At 41.4% G+C, this 21220-nt stretch overlaps 1 protein-coding gene across 1 annotated transcript; it reads right to left on the bottom strand.

The window, feature by feature from the left end:
• Window positions 1-5126: 5126 nt before the first annotated feature.
• On the bottom strand, window positions 5127-20846 carry LOC149311616 (TRPM8 channel-associated factor homolog). The gene is made up of 7 exons (XM_089526658.1): window positions 20228-20846; window positions 15200-16194; window positions 13371-13465; window positions 12046-12259; window positions 8048-8287; window positions 6446-6783; window positions 5127-6181 (listed from the first exon to the last, which is right to left on the bottom strand). The coding sequence occupies exons 1-7, from the start codon at window positions 20842-20844 to the stop codon at window positions 5930-5932; spliced, it is 2751 nt and encodes a 916-aa protein (XP_089382784.1). The 5' UTR covers window positions 20845-20846; the 3' UTR covers window positions 5127-5929.
• Window positions 20847-21220: the final 374 nt, after the last annotated feature.

Genomic DNA, 21220 nt, shown 5'->3' with positions numbered 1-21220 from the left:
TGGTTGTAGTGCAGTGAAAAGGATTGTAGTCTTGATCTCAGGATGTGAGGGGCTGTAGTACCCTTCAGGGGATGTAGATAAGGCATGTATATCTAAAGACTTGTATTTAAACTCTGGATAGTCTAGCACTGAAATTTACATCTTTAATCAGATAATGGGAGAAGAGAATCTTCAGTTATTCATGGGTACTTAGCAGCCCATGGTGAATATGTTTCCTTTTCTTCTTTGTACTGTAGTGATTCTTCTTTTTGCCCTTACTCAGCTGGAGAGCAGAGTTTCATTAAAAGCACATTAATGCTATTCTTGATGAACAAGAGGCTGGTCTCTTGTTAGTGACATACACAAGCAAGTGTACTTTACATCTGCCTATGTTTGTTTTGTTATCATTGAGGAGATGGGTATTCTTTTCCATAGCAGCCAAAGTGCACCCTTGGACTCACAGTTTGGCTATGATACCCTCCTGAATGGCTATTCCGTGGTTGATGGAGAGCATGAGCCTCTAAACAAGTGTCTGGCTGTGCACTGTAACCAAGTGCAGACCAGTAACATCATCCACTGAGGGTCTCAAGCTCCTTCTCTTCTGCTGTGAGAGAAGCACAGAAGTACCACCATCCCTTTTTCTCCACCAGCCACTGACTGGATGTTCCAGGAGAGGGTAGTTTATCATAGCAAAACTGAGTCTGGGATGAAGTGAATTGGGAGCTGTAGCAGCATTTTTCCTTCAGAACTCTTACACTACACTGGGTATTGCAGCATCTTGGTTAGAACTTGACTTTTTCAAACTCTGTCTCTCTATCCATGTAGAGATGTGGTGATTCTAGAATCATAGAGTTAAAAGAGACCACAAAGCCATCCAGTCCAACCCCCTGCCATGCCTGACGGCCATCCAGCCTCTGTTTAAAGACCTTTAAAGAAGAAGACTCCACCACACTCTCGCTGAAGCTCTTCCCTCATTCCATACATATATATAGTCTTTCTCCTGTGTGGGGTCTTTCATGTGAACGTAGATTTCCACTCTCACTGAACCTTTTCCTGCATTCCATGCATTTATATGGTCTTCTGTGTGGGTTCTTTGATGTGAACATAAATTACAACTATGAGAGAAGGTCTTTCCACATTCCATGCATTTGAATGGTCTCTCCTCCATGGGAATGCTGAAGTGTATGTTTAATTGTGAGTTACATTTGGATATTCTCCCATAGACAAGATACTCTACTTGATCTGAGCATGAAGTCAGATGTTCAGAACGTTCAGAACCCTGAAAAGCAGAGTTGCTCTTCTCATTTTTCATTTGGTTTCCCCTTTTTCTTTTCAGTTCCTTTGGATTTCCAAACTCCTCTTTTTCTATTAAAGGTGCTGTAGTTTCCCATGATGTCACAGGTGGCTCCGCATAGTTCTCACTCTGTTGCTTATTACCCACTGCAGGTCCCTACAGATTCACCAGTTTAGTGGTGAAGCTCCCCTTCCTACTTCTTCCTTTTAGACTAATTTCTTCCCTTTCTCTTTGCTTTGCAAAGAGCAGGAATCTAAGCACAATATTGACAAAGAATACAAGGAGTGTCATTCAATATATCTCCTAAATAGGCAACCAGTTTACAAATAGCAGGCTTGCAAGTGGTAGCTCTGGGATTTGCAACCAGGATCTGGAGGGGCTAAGCTGAATGGATGTTTTTTTTTTTGGTTTATCGTACCATCAATTACTTGTATAGGATGGCTGAATGCAGGGGACTTTGCCATATCTCTCTCTATAGAGAGGCAATGAAATCTCTGAAATGCAAGGAAGCAGCCAGCAGTGTGCGGCTCCCTAAGGAAGACTGCAGGAAAAAGAACCTATTAGGGTCTGCTTTACAGAGTGAGGAGAATCAAATCTATATAGCATTATGATTTCATATTTCACTGCCATGGCTGCATCCTATGGAATCCTGGGATATAAAGTTTGGAGAAGCACTGGAGGTCTCTGGCTGGGAAGTCTGAGTCCCACTCTCTAAACTACAAATCCCAGAATTCTGTAGGATGAAATCAGGGCAGTTAAAGTTGAATCAGCACTATAATTGTGTCTCACTGTTGCTGGAATCTGGAAAGCAAAGAAATGAAAAATAAGAACATATTGCCTTTGGTGGGTTAGGGCTTCAAATATTAAGGTTTCCTGCATACCAAGATGGAGATGGAAGTGTATTGAAGGATAAACTGACTTTATTGGGGCAGGGGTTGTGGTAGAAGAATGGAAACAGTTCGTTTTGATGGTTGGTTTTAGGTAGATTAAGAAATGTGAATTTTTCAAGTCACAGCACAATAAACATTCCACATGGCTTAGCATTTCTTAAGGACAGGATGTTGTTGCAATTTACTCACTTGTTCCTCCATGAAAACATTGGTAGAACATGTGAAAATCTGTTGGGGTTGGGAAGCCCTGAGCGTTGAAAGCTTGCATGGAAAAATGAGAGTGGCAGAAGCACACAGGCGCGCAAACCGTTTTTTTATAGAGCTAGTATTCTAATTATGCATGATTGAAATGTCTAGTGTTATAGTTATTACCAGTAAATTGATATATGCATTTATACATTATGAAGCAATAGGAACTAATATACCAATAGCTTGAACTTTTAACTGCTTTGATTCTCAGATTTTTCTTTTTTAGTGAACATGCTGCCTCTTGAATAAAAGGGGCAGAGCATATAAATAAGGGATAAAGCATGACGCCAAAACTGTGTACTGGAAAGCAAAATCAGCCGAATGAGCCCTTTTTAACCTCTTACCAGGTTCACTGTGGTCCCTTGGCCCTGCATTATATAAACATAGTTGGTGGCAAGATGGATTTCTTGTACAAATGGAGAGGTGCAGAGTTTCAGAGTGCAGAAAAGGCAATAAGGGAAACCCAAATACAGAAATAGACGGGGAGAAAAATCTAAGTCAAAGAGGACTTTTGATGATTCTTTGGTAATAGAGCAAAAGAACTGTGTTGCAGCAAGTTTATGGAGTGAATGAAATCATTAAGCAGTCCACACTCTTCAGGTATTGAATTGTTTCAAGAACAGGTGTGTTTTTCAGGTATCTTTCATCACCTAGGCAGCTATATAAAGATGAACTGGTTCCAAACCAGCAATAATGGTATCTAATAAAAGCAAACTGAAGCTTACCAGATCAGAGAGACACTTTCGATCTGTCTGATATCTAATGGCAGCATTCTCTCCTTTCCCCTCTCCCTTGCATTTTGCTCCAGTTAAGAGCAATGAATGCTGAGCATTGAAAATTAGGTGCATTGAATGGAAGATACTTAATGATTACTGCTGTGTGGAAAACATTGGACAAGTATAGATCTTGTATCACAGTGTGGATTGGAAATCTCTTTTCTTTGTGTGAACCTTGTATTTAAAATTCCTTTAAGTTGGATTTTGGCTGCGCTTGTTTCTGAAGGAAAACTTTAGGTAATACAAACATTTCTTTATGGTACAGTTTATCTTTTCCTTACCTATGAAACTACATTAAAGGATGCCTCTTTTCTCCTGCTGGGCAGCTATGTTTTGAACTTGTTGCAGAGGCCATATTTATACTGCCATCAGTGATGAGTAGCTGCCAAATAGATGCATTTATTAAAAGTTCAGAATAGACTTGTAAATTGGATTGCCCTCAGATTTCATGTTAACAGGCTAAATAAAATAGATTTTAATTCTCTCTAAATTCTTCCCTCCCTTGATGGTGATATGTGTTTGCTGGTAGCATTAACTCAAGGGTAGGATTTAGGTTTGTGCTACGTAACAGTCTCTCGATTAATAGAATAAGCTGCTCCATAGTGTTTCAAAATGTGAAGAATGTACAGAACAGTAGTGAAGTCTAGAGACCCTGGACAAACATAACAGAATTTTGCCTCAATTGTAGAAATAGCATTCCTTGGTGTATTTCACCTGTACAACTAGAAGAGATGAAGAAGGTGTATGCCACACTTCTGTTATACTCCATTGCACAGATTGTGTAACAGTACAAATAATCTTACCCCTGTACATATCTGAAGTTTTCCAAAAGGCAGCTTGCTTTTTATATCTATGCATCTTTGGGGGAAGGGGAAGAGGGGTGTTAAATGGATTCTTTTGACACTGTAAACAATTATTCAACAATGAACTTGGAAACTCTGCACCTGTATACAATTTTTTTAGCAATAAAGCAGCATGGGCTGAGAATGCACTAAAATGTCATTGTGTTATTTCTTTGAGGAATGAAATTGTGTAACATTCTCTTGAATGTTGTTATTTCTTGATATTGTTAACAGGATATAACTATGGAGGGGAGCCAAGATGAGGGCATTATCCCCTTCAATAAGAATTCTGCCCCCTCCCAGGTGATCTTTTCATTCAGTTTCTAAATTTCTAATATTACAGTAATTTAAAATTTTACTTGAACATTTTGATGTACAGTTTAGACATCCAGCACATTCTTAGAATTCGTCGGGCACATTCTTTGGTGGATTGTAGACTAAAAACCCTAAAGAAACCAGATCTTGTCTGACCTTGGATGCTGAGCAGGGCCAGCCATGGTCAGTGCTTGGATGGAAAACCAGCAATGAATCCCAGATGCTGTAGGCTGTATTTCAGATGAAGGACCTGACAAGAGGTTGCCATAAGTCAACAGGTGATTTGAAGGCACATGCATACACATACATACACACACATGAAAATGCTGTCAACAGAAGATATCAGAAGAGTATGAAGAAGCACTTGAGTTACTATATGGGATTACATAGACCGTGGCCTTGATGCTTAAACTAAAGTGACTTGTGAACTTGGAGAAATTCAGTTTTGTATAGCCAGTGTGGCATAGTGGTTTGAGTGCTGGACTATATAGCTCTGGAGACCAGGGTTCGATTCCAGCTTGGCTATGAAACCTTGGGTAAATCACAGCCGCCCTGATCATTTCTTGGAAGGGCGGGGTATAAATAAAATTTATTATTATTATTATTATTATTCTCTCAGCCTCAGGCAAAGGCAATGGCAAACCTCGCCTGAACATCTCTTGCCAAGAAAACTTCATGATAGGGTCACCATAAGTCACAAACAAAGGCAACAACAACAACAGTCTATAAACTGCTAAAAATGCAGACTCTTAGAATTTTTAATATTTTTCACAAAGTCCTACACTGCCAACAAGAGGAAAGGTTTACCAGTTGTTTGGTGGTTTTCTGCATGAATACAGAATTGCTTGTTTGGGTCCTTTTTATATCTTTCTTCCTATGGCTGAGCCCTTGGCCTAAAACTCAGAGACATGGGGACTTGTACGGGGGAAAGATCAGACCAGTTTGAGGAATTTCAAAGAATGCTGCTAGAATATGAGTGGAAACATCCCAGAGTGTTTTCTGCCAGATATGAGTGTGAGGTCACAACAATCCCTTTCTTAGTATTTATGATGTTTTTCTAGCATTTTTGTATTATCAAATCAAAAGCAGACAACAGTAATTAGACCTAATAGTAATAAGTACAAACGATAACAAATACCACAAGTTATTGTCTTAATGGTTGCACCGTTCCAGTGTATTTTTTTAAAATGACGAAGGTGGCATATCTTATTACTTTTATACATTGTAATGTCTAGTATTAGCATATTACATAATGGAAGGCTGTTAATAGAGAGTCCATTCTTATATTTTGATTTTGTAAGAGAAGGATCTGCCTCCTCCTCTCCCCACTGATGAGTTAATTGAGCTCACACTCCTTTTGCACTTTGAACTCAGTTTGCAGCCATTGAAGTAAGCCAAGGACAAAGCGGGAGAAGGAGAGAGAAAGCTGGACATTTTAAAAGCACCTGAGAAGTGGAAAGGGAGGAGATTAATTGGGATTGTCCCTGCCAAATTGGGTTAATTGGAGAGTATGCACAAATACCAAAGATAGATGAGCCCTTTCAATGCAAACAAATAGTTCCAGCTAGCTTCACTTTCAGCTCCTTATGGTGAGACGTATTGCTTCATTGGATTCTCTGCCCAGGGAGGAAAAGTTTTGCCCAGCTTCCGAAAGACTTCATCCTCAATCGGCCACCCCCAGGCTTTAAAGAAAGGACCTAGATTTTTGTTCACTTCCTGAGAAAATGTTTCTACCCACAGATTCATCTTGGATTTGTTGTCATCGGGGACATTGGTCATTCTTTGGTACTCGGCAAAGATGTGGATGAAGGGTTCCCATCCAAATGCCTCCTGTAGCTGAGAGGGAAAAGGAAATTATTCCGTTTCTTCATTAAGTTCTTTAGAACAATGGTAACCATCTCTGAGTATTTCTTGCTTAGCAAAAATCTCATGAAATTGATGGGGTTGCCATAAGGCAAGAGGTAACTTGAAGGCACATAAACACACACACACTTTAAGTAGCAATACCAAGGATAAACATGAAGTTGCATTAGTAAATACAGTTAGACACTAAATAAGTGTCTAAAACTCTTGCTATAGACGTGGCTTGCTCCCTGTTACCTGTAAATATGGTTCCAGCGCAGTAAACTTGTCAAAGTCCTTCAACTGAGCTCCATTTCGAATATAATCTTCTATTCTCTTCTTTCTCAGGTGTGGTAGAAGATCTGAATGAGCCCGATCTCTTGAGATGTTCAGGAGAGTCTCATTGACGTAAACAGACCAAAGATTGCAGGTGGCCTCAGTGGTGTGGGGAGGGAATTCCCATCCACTTTTCTGCTGGTTGTGACCCAACTCATGGATAGGCCCCCAGGTCCCTTTGGCTTTGAAAGCTTCCATGTCCACAATCTCCTGCATGGCTCTTACATCAGACATGATTGGGTAACCAGCATGCATCCAACCTAAGGAAGAGAGTTGGCATGGGAAACGTTGAAAGAGAGACAGAGTGAGTATGTGTGTCAGTCATATGGAGATATATAAGCCAGTGTGGTGTAGTGGTTTGATATTAAACTGTGACTCGGGAAACCAGGGTTCAAATCCCAGTTCGGCTACGGAAACCCACTGGGTGAGCTGGAGCAAGTCTGACTCTCAGCCTCAGAGGATGACAAGAGGAAACCCCAGATGTAAATATAAAAAGTCTGAGAATGACTGGTTTATTAGTTACATGGAAATATCAGCCAGTATTTGCTAAGTAGCATTCATGAATCTAGAAAGCCAGCCTGGTTTGAGTGTAGGGCTGACTCTGGAGACCAGGTCGAATCTCCATTTGAGGTGACCTGGGACAAGTGACACTCTCTCAGCCTCAGAGGATGGCACAGGCAAGCTGCCACTGAAGGAACATGCCAAGAAAACTCCATGATTCTGGCCTTAGGGTCACCAGAAGACAGAAACGACTCGAAGGAACACAACAACAACAAAGTAAGCAGTAAAATCAGCGATGGACGACTGTAGCAAGACTTGGGGGTAGAACTGTCAGCCTCTCGACCCTTGCCACAGGTGGGCTCACATGGACTGCCAAACTGGCAGCAAAGTTTTAAAAAGGAGAAAAGGAGCAGTAGAAGGAAGGCTTCCTTTGCTTTTAAAAAACAGGTATTTAAAAAAAGGTTGGCCAGAATGCCTTTGGGCAACTAGTTACAAATGCATAAACTAGGATTATCCAGTCCCAACTGTTTCATATTCTTGATCAATACATAGACCTGAGTTTAAGAGATACAGAGGGTTTGTGAAAGTTGAAATACTTAAACATGGCAATCATGTTTAAGAAGAGACACTTCAGCTGTGACATGATTGCCATGTTTCAGTATTTGAAAAGGTGTCATATTGAGGATGGAGCAAGCTTGTTTTCTGCTGCTCCAGAGATTAATACCTGGAGCAATGGATTCAAATTACAGGAAAAGAGATTCTATTAAACCTTAGGGAAAACTTCTTGATGGAAAGAACTTTTCAACTGGAATACGCTGCCTTGGAGAGTGGTGAAGTCCTCTTCTTTGGAAGTTTTTAAATAAGACACTGAATGGCTATCTGTGAGGAGTACATTGGCTGTGTATTCCTGAATGGCAGGGGATTGGACTGTATGGCCATTGGGGTGCTTTCCAAATTCTATGAATATTTCCATTCCACCATTTTCATGAACACAACGTAGGATGTGAAGTGATTTGTACTTGCCAGCTACTATCTGAACATCGGTCACAATTCTCTCTGGTCTAGGGAAAACAGGAGGGATGGCTGCTAACTTGGTCATTGCATTCGTCATCTGGGCCCAGGTGGTGAGCAGCACTTCAGGATTGTCGATTTCGCGTGCGACATCTGAAGGCACCGTCAAGATGATATTCTGAATTTCTAGCTCAGCCCAGGGAGCAGGGTAGTGGCGCATGGTGTTCTTCCAGGCACAGAGGGTGGTTTCACCTGGTCCGATATTTTAAAAAAGAGAAAACATTCATTAACACAGTAATCTTGAATTAAGTGAATAATAGAGAATAGGAAATTGGGGGTGGTGGAATAGTTCCTTCATTGTGTTCTGGTTGATGAGTAGGCAACTGAAGTGGGGAGTATGAATATGTATATATATGTGTGTGTGTGTGTGTGTTGTATGCCTTCAAGTCATTTCCAACTTATGCTGACCCATGAGGTTTCTTGGCACGATTTGTTCAGAGGAGATTTGCCATTGCCTTCTTATGGAAGCTGAGAGCACGTGACTTGCTCACTGGGTTTTGTGGCCAAGTGGGAATCGAACCCTGGTCTGCAGAGTTGTAGTCCAGTACTCAACCACTGTGCCATGCTGGTGCTCTGAGAATATTGGTAGCCGGTAGTTTTCATAGCAATGGACAATAACTCTCTTGGTTTCTAATCCAAATTTTAAAGGAACCGTGGAAGGTGCTGAACTGGTCCACTGACATGAAAGCCACCACTGATAGGAAAAGCAAAGTAATACAAGTGACACAGCTTCCAGGTACTTGCTCCTGCCCAAAACACATTGCATAAATAATTCATTTTGAAGCCACTTTAACTGCCCTGGCTCAATGCTAGGGAATTCTGGTAACTGCAGTTTTGTGAGACCTTTAGCCGCCTCTGTCAGAGAGCTCTGGTACCACAACAAACTACAACTCCCAGAATTCCCTAGCACTGAGCCAAGGCAGTTAAAGTGATCTCAAACTGGATTATTTCTGCATTGTGTTTTGGACCTATGTGATGTAAACTACAGATTTTACTGGTTTCAGATAAAAAGTTTGATCTATGTTTATGGGAGGTAATGCAAGGGTTTATGGGAGGTAAAAATGTTTAACCCTTGCATTGGTGCTGATGGGGAAATTTCTATTTAGGAAGGAAGGCATAGTGAATTGCAGACAGTGGTTGGTTTAACCACGCAGAGCTGGACCAGTCATCAGCACGCCATCTGAGCAATCTTGCACCAAAGCAAACATGTACCTTACCCTTTATTGCAGTTTGGGAAAAGCCAACTAAGAATACCATTAAACAACATAGAGAAAATTACAGAGTGGTACTGGGAATATATTAGCCAACTATGGCCCGGAACAGACGGGCCTTTTATGACACCCTCGTCATGTGCTAGGGTTGCCTCGGGATGGCACACCCACACGGCCCTCAACTGTAGCACATGACGAGGGTGTAACAATGGCAGTGACCTGTATACATGGACGCCACCATTGTTACGTAAGCGCTGCACGGCGTCTGCATGGCAACACGTGGTGCTTACATAATGAGTGTGCTAGTGGTGCACTTGTTACGCCGCCACTGCGGCATAAAAAGAACCCGCTTTTTGCGGGTTCTTTTTCAGCTGGCAGGAAGCCACATGGTTTCACAGTTGCGGCTTCCCTCCAGTGGAAAAACAAGTACCGCCAGGCTGCCCTTTTTGGGTGCTCTGTACCACGCCTTTAAAACAGCAGTCATTAAACCATAATGGACAATTACCAAGCAATATCATACAAAAACTGAACTTTTCTCTTACATGTCAGATTGTTCTTATTAGTAGAACGTGCCAGTTAGTCAATGGTAGGGCCAGAATGCTCTGAAAATGTTTAAACTGTTTTTTTTCTTAAGATTCCTAAGAGCTTAATAACCCTGCAGCTTCTAAATTCTTTGTCAACTCAGAATACTTTCCCTTTATCAAGGCTCTACCTTACTTTGGCCTTATGGTCAACTCCTAACCCTTCCTTTCAGTGCCCTGCCATCTTCCCAGGGGTGAAGTGCTACTCTCTGATTTTGTGTACTGTATATACTCATGAATAAGTCTAGAAATTTAGGTTAAGAATTGACCCAAAAAACCTGAGTTGACTTATCCTGGGGTCAATGTAACTACTGTATTTTAACTCTCTCTCTCTCTTATATATATATATATATATATATACACACACACACATACATATATACATATACATATATATAAACAGTATATATATACATATATATATATATACACACACATACAGTATATATACAGTGTGTGTGTGTGTGTGTGTGTGTGTGTGTGTGTGTATATACAGTCAGCCCTTTTTATACATGGATTTAAGCATACACGGTTTGAAAATGTTCCAAAAAAGTATAAATTTACCTTGATGTTCCATTTTTTATTAGGGACACCATTTTGCTATGTCATTATACTTAATGAGACTTGAGCATACACGGATTTTGTTATACACGGGGGATCTTGGAACCAAACCCCAGCATATAACAAGGATCCACTGTATGTGTATATATATATATATATATATATATATATATGGTGAAAGACAAGAGTCTGCCCTGGGAGCACTGATACATCTCTACTTTCTCATCCGTCCAGCCTTTAGCACAAATAGTTATGCCTGATGGAATTTTGGTGGGTTACAGACCGCCGAAAAGCGGCGCTCTGCCGCCGCCGCTGGTTGCTGCATCCGGGAACCGCAGCAGCCAAAGCGCGCAGTTCCCGGACACATCGAAGAAGAAGCACCAAAATGGCGCTTCTTCTTGCTCCCTGGATGGGATGCCGCGAGGCGCTACTTGTGCACTTGCGGCATCACATCCAGGGCACGATGTATGGACGCTATGCATCCGATACGTCAAAATGGCGGTGCCCGTGTGTATAGGGTGCCGCCATTATTACGCCCCCGTCACGTGCTGGGGGTGAGGCCGGTATGGACGCTAGGTCCTCGGCCAACCCCTAGCACATGACAGGGGCGGCGCAAAGGCTCGTTTGTAATGGGCCTTTGTTAAGTTATTTGGCATTGTTTTCCTTTGTTTCATCCTTTAGATCCTTTATTACAGGCCCCTAAGTTTTACCCTCGACTTATCCACGGGTCATACCATGGATAAGTCATTTTAAAGCCCTACATGGCTCAGGCCCGAGTTACTTAAGGGAACGCCTCTCCCTACACAATCCACCCCGCACACTTAGAACCTCAGGGAAGAAACTGCTGGAATACAAAAAAAAACAGATTGGTCACTACTTCCCAAAAGGCATTCACAGCTGCAGTCCCAAAATGATGGAACAACTTGCCAGAAGAGATCCGTCTCATTACATCATTAGAAGCCTTTAAGAAGGCATTAAAGACGGATCTCTTCCAGTGGGCATATCCACCTGACCTGCTATAGTGAAGATTCCCACCCCGATTTGATTATATGGAAAACAGATGAATCAGACTCATTGTTTCCCCTACTGTAACACCACTGGCTGACTAGCATTGACTAGTATTGTATTGTATTTTGTGTTTTGTATTGTATTTTACTGTATATTGTGGTTATATAATGATGTTTTTAATCTGTTGTGTATTTTGTAAACTGTATTGTTGATATTGATGGGATCCCGCCTTGATCCGCAGGGAGAGACGGGAAATAGAAAAAATAAAAATTATCATTATTGTTATTATTATTATTATTATTATTATTATTATACCAAAATCCATAATTTTGGCCCCAAAACCTGCCCTCAACTTATATATGAGTTTGACTTATCGTCAAGTATATACAGTATACAAGGACATTTTTGCTGATCTAGTTGCAGTGCTGGGCAAGAAAATGACAGTACTGAGCTGTGTGTAGCTTTTTGGAAAGACATTCAAGCACAACTGAACTTCGTGTACCTTGCCAGCCATCTGTATCCAAATAAATTTTTCAGTACATAAAATATCCTGCAATCGCTTGCTTTTGGTGCACGGGGATTCACTTACCGTGCTTGAAATAAGGACTCATGGTGGCCCCTTCTATGGTGACAGTTATGAAGCCCATGGAAGACTTCTCTGGCACTATGATGTATAAGAGGCCGCCCCACAAGCTGGAGATTTCCACTCTCTGACTTTTAACTTCAAATCGTCTTACCACCACTGGAGGGCGGTTCAGCTCATCAGCATCACTCAGGTTGTCAGAATGGCATCCAATCTGTACCTGGGAAAAAAGGATATGAGATTTAAAAGACAGATTGAAGCATGGTTCCTCGTCCCTTTAGACCAAGAGATTGAGGGTTCTTTGACGTTTATCAGCTAAATCTGTATCTGGAGGTTGCTCTCATCACTTTCTAGTCGACTACGCTCCCAGCTCATGAACCAAAGTATAGTCCAAGTAGGCAGAGATAGCATCAACATTCTACTTAAGTGCTCTTAAGTATTGGAATCTCGGGTTATTTTTATGGGAGAATGAGCAGTCTCTGTTATTCTTTTTCGGCTATTTTATTATGTGCAGTAAGAGATATGCAAATATACATTCCCTGTTCCTTTGCCCTTGGTATTACAGAAACATTTTGCAATACACAAAGCTTTATACTTTACTTCCTTTATGCTTTACAAATATGCTTATTGCATTACCGTTCAAGATTCAATAACTTAAATTTTGCAAATTATAGCTCAGCGTGCAACAGATATTGTATACCAAAACAGTCTGCCTGTTGTCCTCAGCAGGATGGATTTTGCCAACCTGACATATATGGAGACCCTACACAGTGCCTTGGAAGAAAGTCCATCTCCCTCTCCCCAAACCCGTTCAGTGGTTGAACTGGGATTCTAGAAATGGAACCAAAAGAGATGCTTCCAAAGAAAGGTCTTGGTCAATGAGGATGGCTATTGTTTAGTAGAGGAGTAGTCTGGATTCAGACAAGGAAGGTCAGTTATCTATGTATGACCCCATGGCTTTGGTGTGGCTTCTAGACTCTTAGGACGCATGCATCATTTAAACAGCATACCTCCAAAATGGCCTGAAGCAGCTTTATTTTGGCCTGTCTGTATGGGCCCTCTAATTGTTTCATCCATTTGGTATCAAAATATTCCAACAATTGGATGCCACCTCTTTACTGCTGAATTTGAATCTATAAATAGAAAATTGCTATGGGCAAAATTGGCTAAAACAAATATTGTTATAAAAACATTATATACTTGATTAATAATCAGAATAGGTATGTATCACACATTAACAGTACTAATCTAGAATTTAAGCGCAGGCATTCATATGCTGTTTTTTTAAACATTCATACCACAAAACCTGATTCAAATATCAGTAACTTTACCTGCAATTTAGCACCAAGGGCAGTTGATGGAAAGAGCAATGTAGAAGTCTTTGCTGGAGGAAGATACATGCCAGTGCTTCTCCAGGCTTCACCTCCTGTAAAGCCAAACCAGTAGATATAATTTGTAATATAGCAATGGAATGGGTTTCAGGGCTGTATGGTAGATAGCAAATTAAAATTGTTTTAACAGAGTTTTGATGGTAGAGAAGTACAGATTATAGAAGAACGCTGCCATGCATCTAAGCATGAGTGGGAACTATGCGACTGTCCAAATGCTGGACTGCAAGTTCCATCAGCCCCAACCAGCCTAGCCAATGGCGTGTAATACTGGAGTTGCAGTTCAACATATTCATCAAATGGGTGATTAGCAGACAAATGCTGTTGACTAGATTATTTTGTACAGTCTTCTACTATAAACACTGATCTTTTATGCCCTTGTGTTCTACCTTGAAGCCAGCATGGCATTGGCCTGTTACAGACAGGCCAAAATAAAGCTGCTTCGAGTCACTTTGGAGGTATGGTATTTCAATGATACATGAGTCCTAAGAGTCTGGAAGCTGCACCAAAGCTGCACTCCAGTCCTTAGGACTGGAGCGTGGCTTTGGTGCGGCTTTTGGACTCTTAGGACGCATGCATCATTGAAATACCATACCTCCAAAGTGACTCGAAGCAGCTTTATTTTGGCCTGTCTGTAACAGGCCACTGTGATTTGAGTGCTGGACTATGACTCTGGAGACCAGAGTTCAATTCCTCACTTTGCCATTAGCCCCCCTGGGTGACCTTGGGCAAGTTACATGCTCTCAACCTCAGGGGAAGGCCGTGGCAAACCTCTTCTGAACAAATCTTGCTAATGAAACCCCATGATAGCTTCACCTTAGGGTTGCCATAAGTCAGAAACAGCTTGAAGGAACAGAAGAACAACAACATCCTAAAGTGGTATTCCTTCCAGAAAGTGTAAATAGGACTGTGGATTTAGGCTGGAAACCCATTAGAGTAAATCCACTGAATCAATTGTTCAATGGGGTTTCAACACAGCAATAGCAATAGCAAGTACATTTCTATACCACTTATCAGTGAACTAAGCACTCCTTAAGCAGTTTAGAATGTGTAAGTTAATTGCCCCCAACAAGCTGGGTACTCATTTTACTGACCTACAGAAGGATGCAAGGCTGAGTGGACCTTGGAGCCCCTGGGATTGACCTCATAACTTTGTGGCTGCAGTACATGCATTTAATCACTGCACCACTAGAACTCCCTACTTGATTCTAGGTGAATCCAATTGATCAAAGGTTCAACTCTAGTTAGGACTAACAGTATGATTTAAGACTTGGTACAACTGGACCTTCTTCCACTAAAACTACAGATTTAGGCTAATATGTACAGCTTATGAATAGAATATTGCCTGATGTGAAGATGATCCTGCATTGGTGGTAAAAAATAAACAAAACACAACTTAGGAGATAGTAGCATCAAACTTAATAAAAGAAGAATCACTTTTCCAAATGGCTCCATCCTTGAATCACAGATGATACAGATCTTGGGCTAAATTCCAATGAGTGCTATATGTAGAAGCTATCATTTTCCAAAGGATTAAAGAGTAGTCTATCAATTTTTCTGAACAAACGTAGGAATGGCTAAGGCTGAGATAACTGAGAGGTTGATAGTGGTTTTCCTAAAACTGCAAACTGAACTTGTGGTTAAAAATATAATTTGGAGCAGGGACTTCCCAGCTCATAGATCAAGCTGGGCAGCCCAAGATTAAGCCAGGAGGTCAGTAAATGGAATGATCTGAATTAAAAACTACAAAAAACAAACAAAAAACCCCTTACCATAATTTGTTCCATTGATCCAGACTGTTTGGGGAGATGCAATCAGATAGGGTTTTGTGAAATGTCGATTCAGACTGGGGACGAGGCGCTGGAATTCTGGCATAGTGTTGTAGAGTTCCCAGGACAAGTAGATTACCACTGCTTTGTCTGATTTGGACTTAATTGGGTTGCTTACACTGATGTCAGGAACCCCACAGACTTGGACCAACTCCACCATATCCTTGTGAACAGAGGAGAAAACTGGGGACCTGGCAGCTGGGATCTCTAGGAAAGCGGCAGACTCTTGTGCCAGCTTTTTACACCGCAGGGAATATGGTGGACTTAGAGCTTGCTTGTTCTGAAGTCGTTCCTTGAAGTGGGAGAGCGCTTTGCGAAAGTGATAGCTGAATGCATCATTGCTGACTTGTCTTGCTGTGATTTCATTAGTGACATCCATCGTTTCCCCAAATATTCCAATTCCAAACTTGTTAAGGATCTTGTTTCCTGGAAATTTGGCAATGGCACTGAGGTTGGGATTCCCATAAGTCCAGTACCAAGCATGCCCCCCAATGAGGAGACCACCCCCTTCAGAGACGAATTCATGGATTTTTTCCATCTCTTCATCACTGTATGCTGAGCAACAGTAGACACTTAGGGCTCCCTTAAGTTTGGTGAACTCGCAAGGGATCATGGCCTGGTTTAACATAGAATAAAGTCCCTGGAAGTTGTCTCCAATGCCAACCTTTCCTCTCTTTCCAGCAGCAAGCCACTTGATGGCATTGAACAGAAATGTTTCCATTGATAGGTTGTTGAGCAGCCCTTCATGGGAGACAACCGCAATGCGTCCCCGGCCATAGTATGCGGCTCCGATAAATGTCTTGTCAGAATTAGATATGCCAACTGGAAATGCCAAATTTCCATGGATGAGCAGGGGAGAAGGGATCATATCATGCAGATTGAACTGAGCCACTCCATCCAGAAGGGTCTTTAAGTCACTTTGGATGTCTAAGCCATGCCTGTCAAAGCAGAAGAAGAGTCCATATAAGTATCCCCAGCCCCAATTATTTTTAATAAGCCATTCACACACTTGGGCAGCCCTTCCCAACTCTTTCCCCTGAAGGAACTCTTAAAATATTTTCTAGGTCTCAGGGAACCTCTGCATAATAATTATTCTATCTATAGCTCACAGTATGTTAGTGTGATCAATAAGCTGTAAATATAATCCAATAACAATTGTCAATGCTTTTTAAAGTACAGAATATTTTTTTCTGTGCATCTGATGCAAGTTACTAGTGCAAGGATAGGAAAGTCAGTTGTTCTGTTTTAAAATTTCCTACTTGATTTTTAAAAACCTTATCCAGTAGACCTAAAAGTCTTATCACAAATTTATTTTCTACAAGATGCGAATCAGCTGTGGTATGTGCAATAAGCCTCCTCCCCTGTTTAGAACTAAAAGTGACATTTTACAATAGCTTTCCTTAAAAAACAGATAGGATGTATCCACAGTGCAGAATTAAAGCAGTTTGACACTAATTTCTTTGCCCTGACTCTGTCTTACAGAATCCTGGGTTTTGTAGCTTGGTCAGGCACCACAGCACTCTGACAAACCAGGCTCAAAACCTCAACAAAATACAAATCACAGGGGTCTGTAGTACAAAGACATGGTTGTAAAAGTGATGTGACACTGCTTTAATTCTGCAGTGTGGATACACCCATAGTTAAGCTTAGTTTACCTTCCTTGAAATTAATCTCGTTCCTTCCACTTCATTAATTTTAAAAACTCATAAGACAACCATAATATATTTCTATTAAATTACTGGGATATAATTTGAATAAAAGGTTGCAAAGGGATTTTAATTCATAATACTTACAAAATGAAAATATATTGGCGATGTTGAATGTAAAGCTACTAAAAGCACAGGCTGAAATGATTATATATATAAAATGTCCTAACACACCATCCTTCTTTAGAATGAAATTTTCCCTCTGATTTTCTACTACGCCGGTAGTTATCAACAGCCATTCCTGTCTGTTGTCAAAAACTGAGGGTGGACTCAAGCCAATGAAGATGGTGCTGCTGAACACTCTCATTCAGGGCCAAAAGACTTCTAACAAAATTGTTACTTGCAAAAATTAAAAAAAAAAATTGCCCCTAAATGTTCCTGAAAAACATCCAAAGACCTTTTTTAAAAATATAGGGAGTGACTAGGACTCCCTTTGGACTGTATATTTTAACCTTGTAAGCCACCCCAATTGCATTTTGTAGAGAGGCGGGATATAAATAAATAAATTATTATTATTATTATTATTATTATTATTATTTTATTAAAACCATAGACACATAGAGTTGGAAGGTCATCAGGTTCAACTCCTTGCTCAATGCAGGATTTCCAGCTAGAGCACCCCCAGATTTACTTCTGGTTTTAAAAATGCCTTTCTTGGACTTAAAATGCCCTCCACCAAAAATACATGGCAAAAATGCCCTACACAGCCCCTTAAAGACTTTTTGTTGTTGTTGTTGAGCGAGAATACAAAAAATGGTTTTGAATTCTTCAGGGCCCAGAGGGGTCACAAAAACAGCCTGGGAAGACTTCATACAGCCCATGGCCCACCTTTTTTCTATGGGGTTGTCACCCCAGCTCTCTTTGGGATGGCAGCCTCATGACCCAACAGACAGGCAAAAAGAGACAAGTGTTTCTTGACCAGTTTTATTTTGCAGAGTCAGGCCTGAGACAGACGGGCCAAAAGGAGCATGGCAGCAGCAATACTAGGGTTCCGGACTGCGCAGGAACTGCACAGTCCGGAACCCTAGTATGTAATGGTGGCGGCCTGATGGCAGTGTCCCATCCACATGGCCGCCACCATTTTCACATAGTGTCCGCACGTCGCGGCACACCTGTTACGTCATGAGTGCGCCATTGGCACATTTGCGATATAACCTGGGCGCCAGTAAAAGAACCTGGAAAAAATGGGTTCTTTTAACTCCAGAGGAACGTCACGCAGTCTAGCAGTTGCGCTGTCCCTCCAGAGTTAAAATGGGTGCCTACAGACTGTCTCTGATATGTATGCATATGTTCTTGCCAAGCTGATATTTTTATGCAGTTAGTTTGTGGCTACATTAATCAATGCATAATTCAGACTTATTATTGGTTGCACGCTTAAATTTCAACTCCTGCTATAGCTCCTCCTGTGTCAATTACATATAACACTTCTACTTGACATGCACAAAGTTATTTGGCACCTCAAAACCCACACCTGGACCAACTGTCTGGGTCAACTCATCATTTTAGTCTTGTTGTTTCCGACTTATCTGGACCACACCCTTGCTTTCTATTTGTTCCAGCAGATCATTTTCCATAACTGTCACCCACCAGTCACTCCCCTTCCCATCTGTTTGGCTTAAGCCAGTCTCTGGGTCTCTTCTAGGTCAAGCTGACCTTCTGTCCCATCTCAAAACTCAGACACTTTCTTGTTTTCCTAGTTCTTGCAGCTGGCAAGCTAGCTATCATTTGTGTTCCAGCCTGGCCTTGTTGCTCTTTTGCACTTCCAAGAATCAAAGCTGCTGTTTCAGGTTTTTTTAAGCAAAGCTATCTGAGAAAGAGTCACTAGGTTTCCTACCACGTTTGCTTCTGTATAACTCCATTTTATGTTCTCTCTCTGACATGGTGAGGCATTACCACCTGATTTTGGATGAATTTAGGGTCAGGTTGGTGAAACCTTTTTAGAATACCAGAAATGATGTCTGGTCACCTCCAGTTTTGAAGGAAGGATGGTCCTAGGCCAAACATGATAGTAATGAAACCCTAACAAAATTGTCCCCCTCGTGATAGAGCTGCAAGGGTATTCTTCCAGAAATTTCCAGTGAGAGGCAAGGGAAAGATGTAGCCTTTGGATTGTGGGAAATTACCAACCCTTGAACTGCAGGGTTACAGTCTGACCGAAGGTGGATCTCTATCACAGCACTGCTACCACACTAATAGATGGGACAGATATAGTGGGGAGAAGCGCTAAAACTAAATCTTTCCCCTAATGCATGGGGTGATGGTGGTGGAATGTGGAAGATTATTGGACTAGAAAGAACATTAGTAATCTTTTTAATCCACTGCCTACATATTTGAAAATACTACCCGACTGCCACTCTTTTGCAGGCCAACAAAATCCTGTCATAAGAGGTTAAGGTGTGTGCACCAAGATGGAAAGGGAAATAGAGTTTGGAAAAATATTTCCCAATCTATACTTTCCCCCATGGGAATTATTAATGTCCTTAAACTTATATAGGGGGGAAAAGAAGTCCTGGTTAGCATTAAAGGGAAATCTGATTTTATCTATTCTAGTAATATTATTGAGAATGATGTGGAAATGGGATCTTTGGAGGGTTGTACTGGGTCCCTTAACTACAGGCAATGTATAACATGTTATAGTCCGCAAACTCTTCCTAGGCTGTCAGTCCTTCTTCCATCTTCTCTCTGTCCCTGCAGCTTTGGTGCTCTAGTATCTTGGCATATTACTGGACCAGGCAATCTCAGAAAAAGGGAGAAAGGTGAAATTTTGTCTGCAAATATTGGTGTTCTCCTATGCAGAGATAAAGTCCCTGTAGTTTTCTCTTGGGTTGTACCAGTCATTGAGTTTCAGACTAGCAAATACAAGTCAGCTCTCCATATCCATGGATTCAACCATCCACAGCTTGAATATATATATATATATATTCCAAAAAGCAAACCTTGATTTTGTCATTTTATATAAGGGACACTATTTTACTATAGCATTGTATTTAATGGAACTTAAACATCCATGGATTTTTGGTATCCACAGAGGGTCCTGGGACCAAACTCCAGTGGATAACAAGGACCACTGTAGTACTAGATGTCAGGCACAAAGGCCTTGGGATGGTTGACTGTCTTGGATCAGCTCACTAATACTCCAAGGTATTCAAACTATCCCATCACAGCAAGTCTGTTTGGGTTGTCTTTCTTTGTGATGCTAAAGAGAAACAAAAGGCACGTTTTCAAAGGAAAAATAGAAATAAGGCAGATAAAGAGATATACTTACTCAGTAAAAAGGGGAACCTTTGGCATTTCCTTGGGCACAGGGAAGATCCCATTCTCTCCCACATTGGCAGTGAAGTACACGCCAGCCACGCTGGTCACCCGATTGCCAGGAAATTCAACCATCACTTTCTCCTTGCCATGTTGAGATGACCAATGCCAGGCTTGTCCTCCGATCAACAGCCCACCACCTCTTTTGACAAACTGCACAAGGTCATCAGCCATTGTGTCATCATAGGCATCCAAGCAGTAGACCCCTAGAGAGTCCCCAAGTGGCACTCCGGCATGAACTTTGACTCCACCGCTAAGGAGCATCTCAGAGAGGGCAGCCATGCTTTTGTGGACCCCCACCTGTTCTGTCTTGGACAGCTTGAGCCACTCCAGAGCATTTTTAATCAATGGCAAAAACTGGGGAAGTTTCAGCATTTGTTCATGGGCCGTGACCACTATCCGGCCTTCCCTGTACTGAGAGGCAGCAATGAGGACTTCACCCTTTGAACTCAGAAGAACTGGGAAGGACTGGTCTCCAGTGAGCAGAAGCTGACAAGGATTAAAATTGCCAGTGACCTTAAGAGACTGGATGCCTTTCACTAGAGAGGCATATGAATTTTGGGGATCCATTGGAACAGCTGGTCCACTGTCCTTTGGAACAGCACTGCACTGTTGGATCTGAAGAAGAGATATAGAGAGATCAATAACAATCTATTTAATTTTGCCAACTCTAAGTCTACATCACTCACATTTTTGCACCAGGTGTTCATAAACAACTGTAAGAGCTGTGACATGATAGCCATATTTAAATATTTGAAGGGATGTCATACTGAGGATAGAGCAAGCTTGTTTTCTGCTGCTCCAGACAACAGGACCTGGAACAATGGATGCAAGCTCCAAGAAAAGAGATTCCATGCCATTAGGAGGAATTTCCTGATGATAAGAGCTGTTTGACAGTGGAAGATGCTGTTTCAGAGGATGGTGGAGTCTCCTTCTTTGGAGCTTT

The sequence above is a fragment of the Sceloporus occidentalis genome, unplaced genomic scaffold (genome assembly GCF_023333645.1).
Source record: "Sceloporus occidentalis isolate IW3139 unplaced genomic scaffold, rSceOcc1.0.p SCAF_5, whole genome shotgun sequence".
NCBI classification, from domain to species: Eukaryota; Metazoa; Chordata; class Lepidosauria; order Squamata; family Phrynosomatidae; genus Sceloporus; species Sceloporus occidentalis.
This window is presented reverse-complemented; position numbering and strand designations above follow the sequence as displayed.

Bases quoted from the DNA above. Each gene is read 5' to 3' on its own strand.
- LOC149311616 (XM_089526658.1), bottom strand. From the start codon at position 20,844: ATGGATCCCCAAAATTCATATGCCTCTCTAGTGAAAGGCATCCAGTCT. The intron at 13,466-15,199 runs GTAAGGGGTTTT...TTGGCTTTACAG, and splicing joins GATCAATGGAACAAATTATG to GAGGTGAAGCCTGGAGAAGC. The intron at 12,260-13,370 runs GTAAAGTTACTG...CTTTTTTCCCAG, and splicing joins CCCTTGGTGCTAAATTGCAG to GTACAGATTGGATGCCATTC.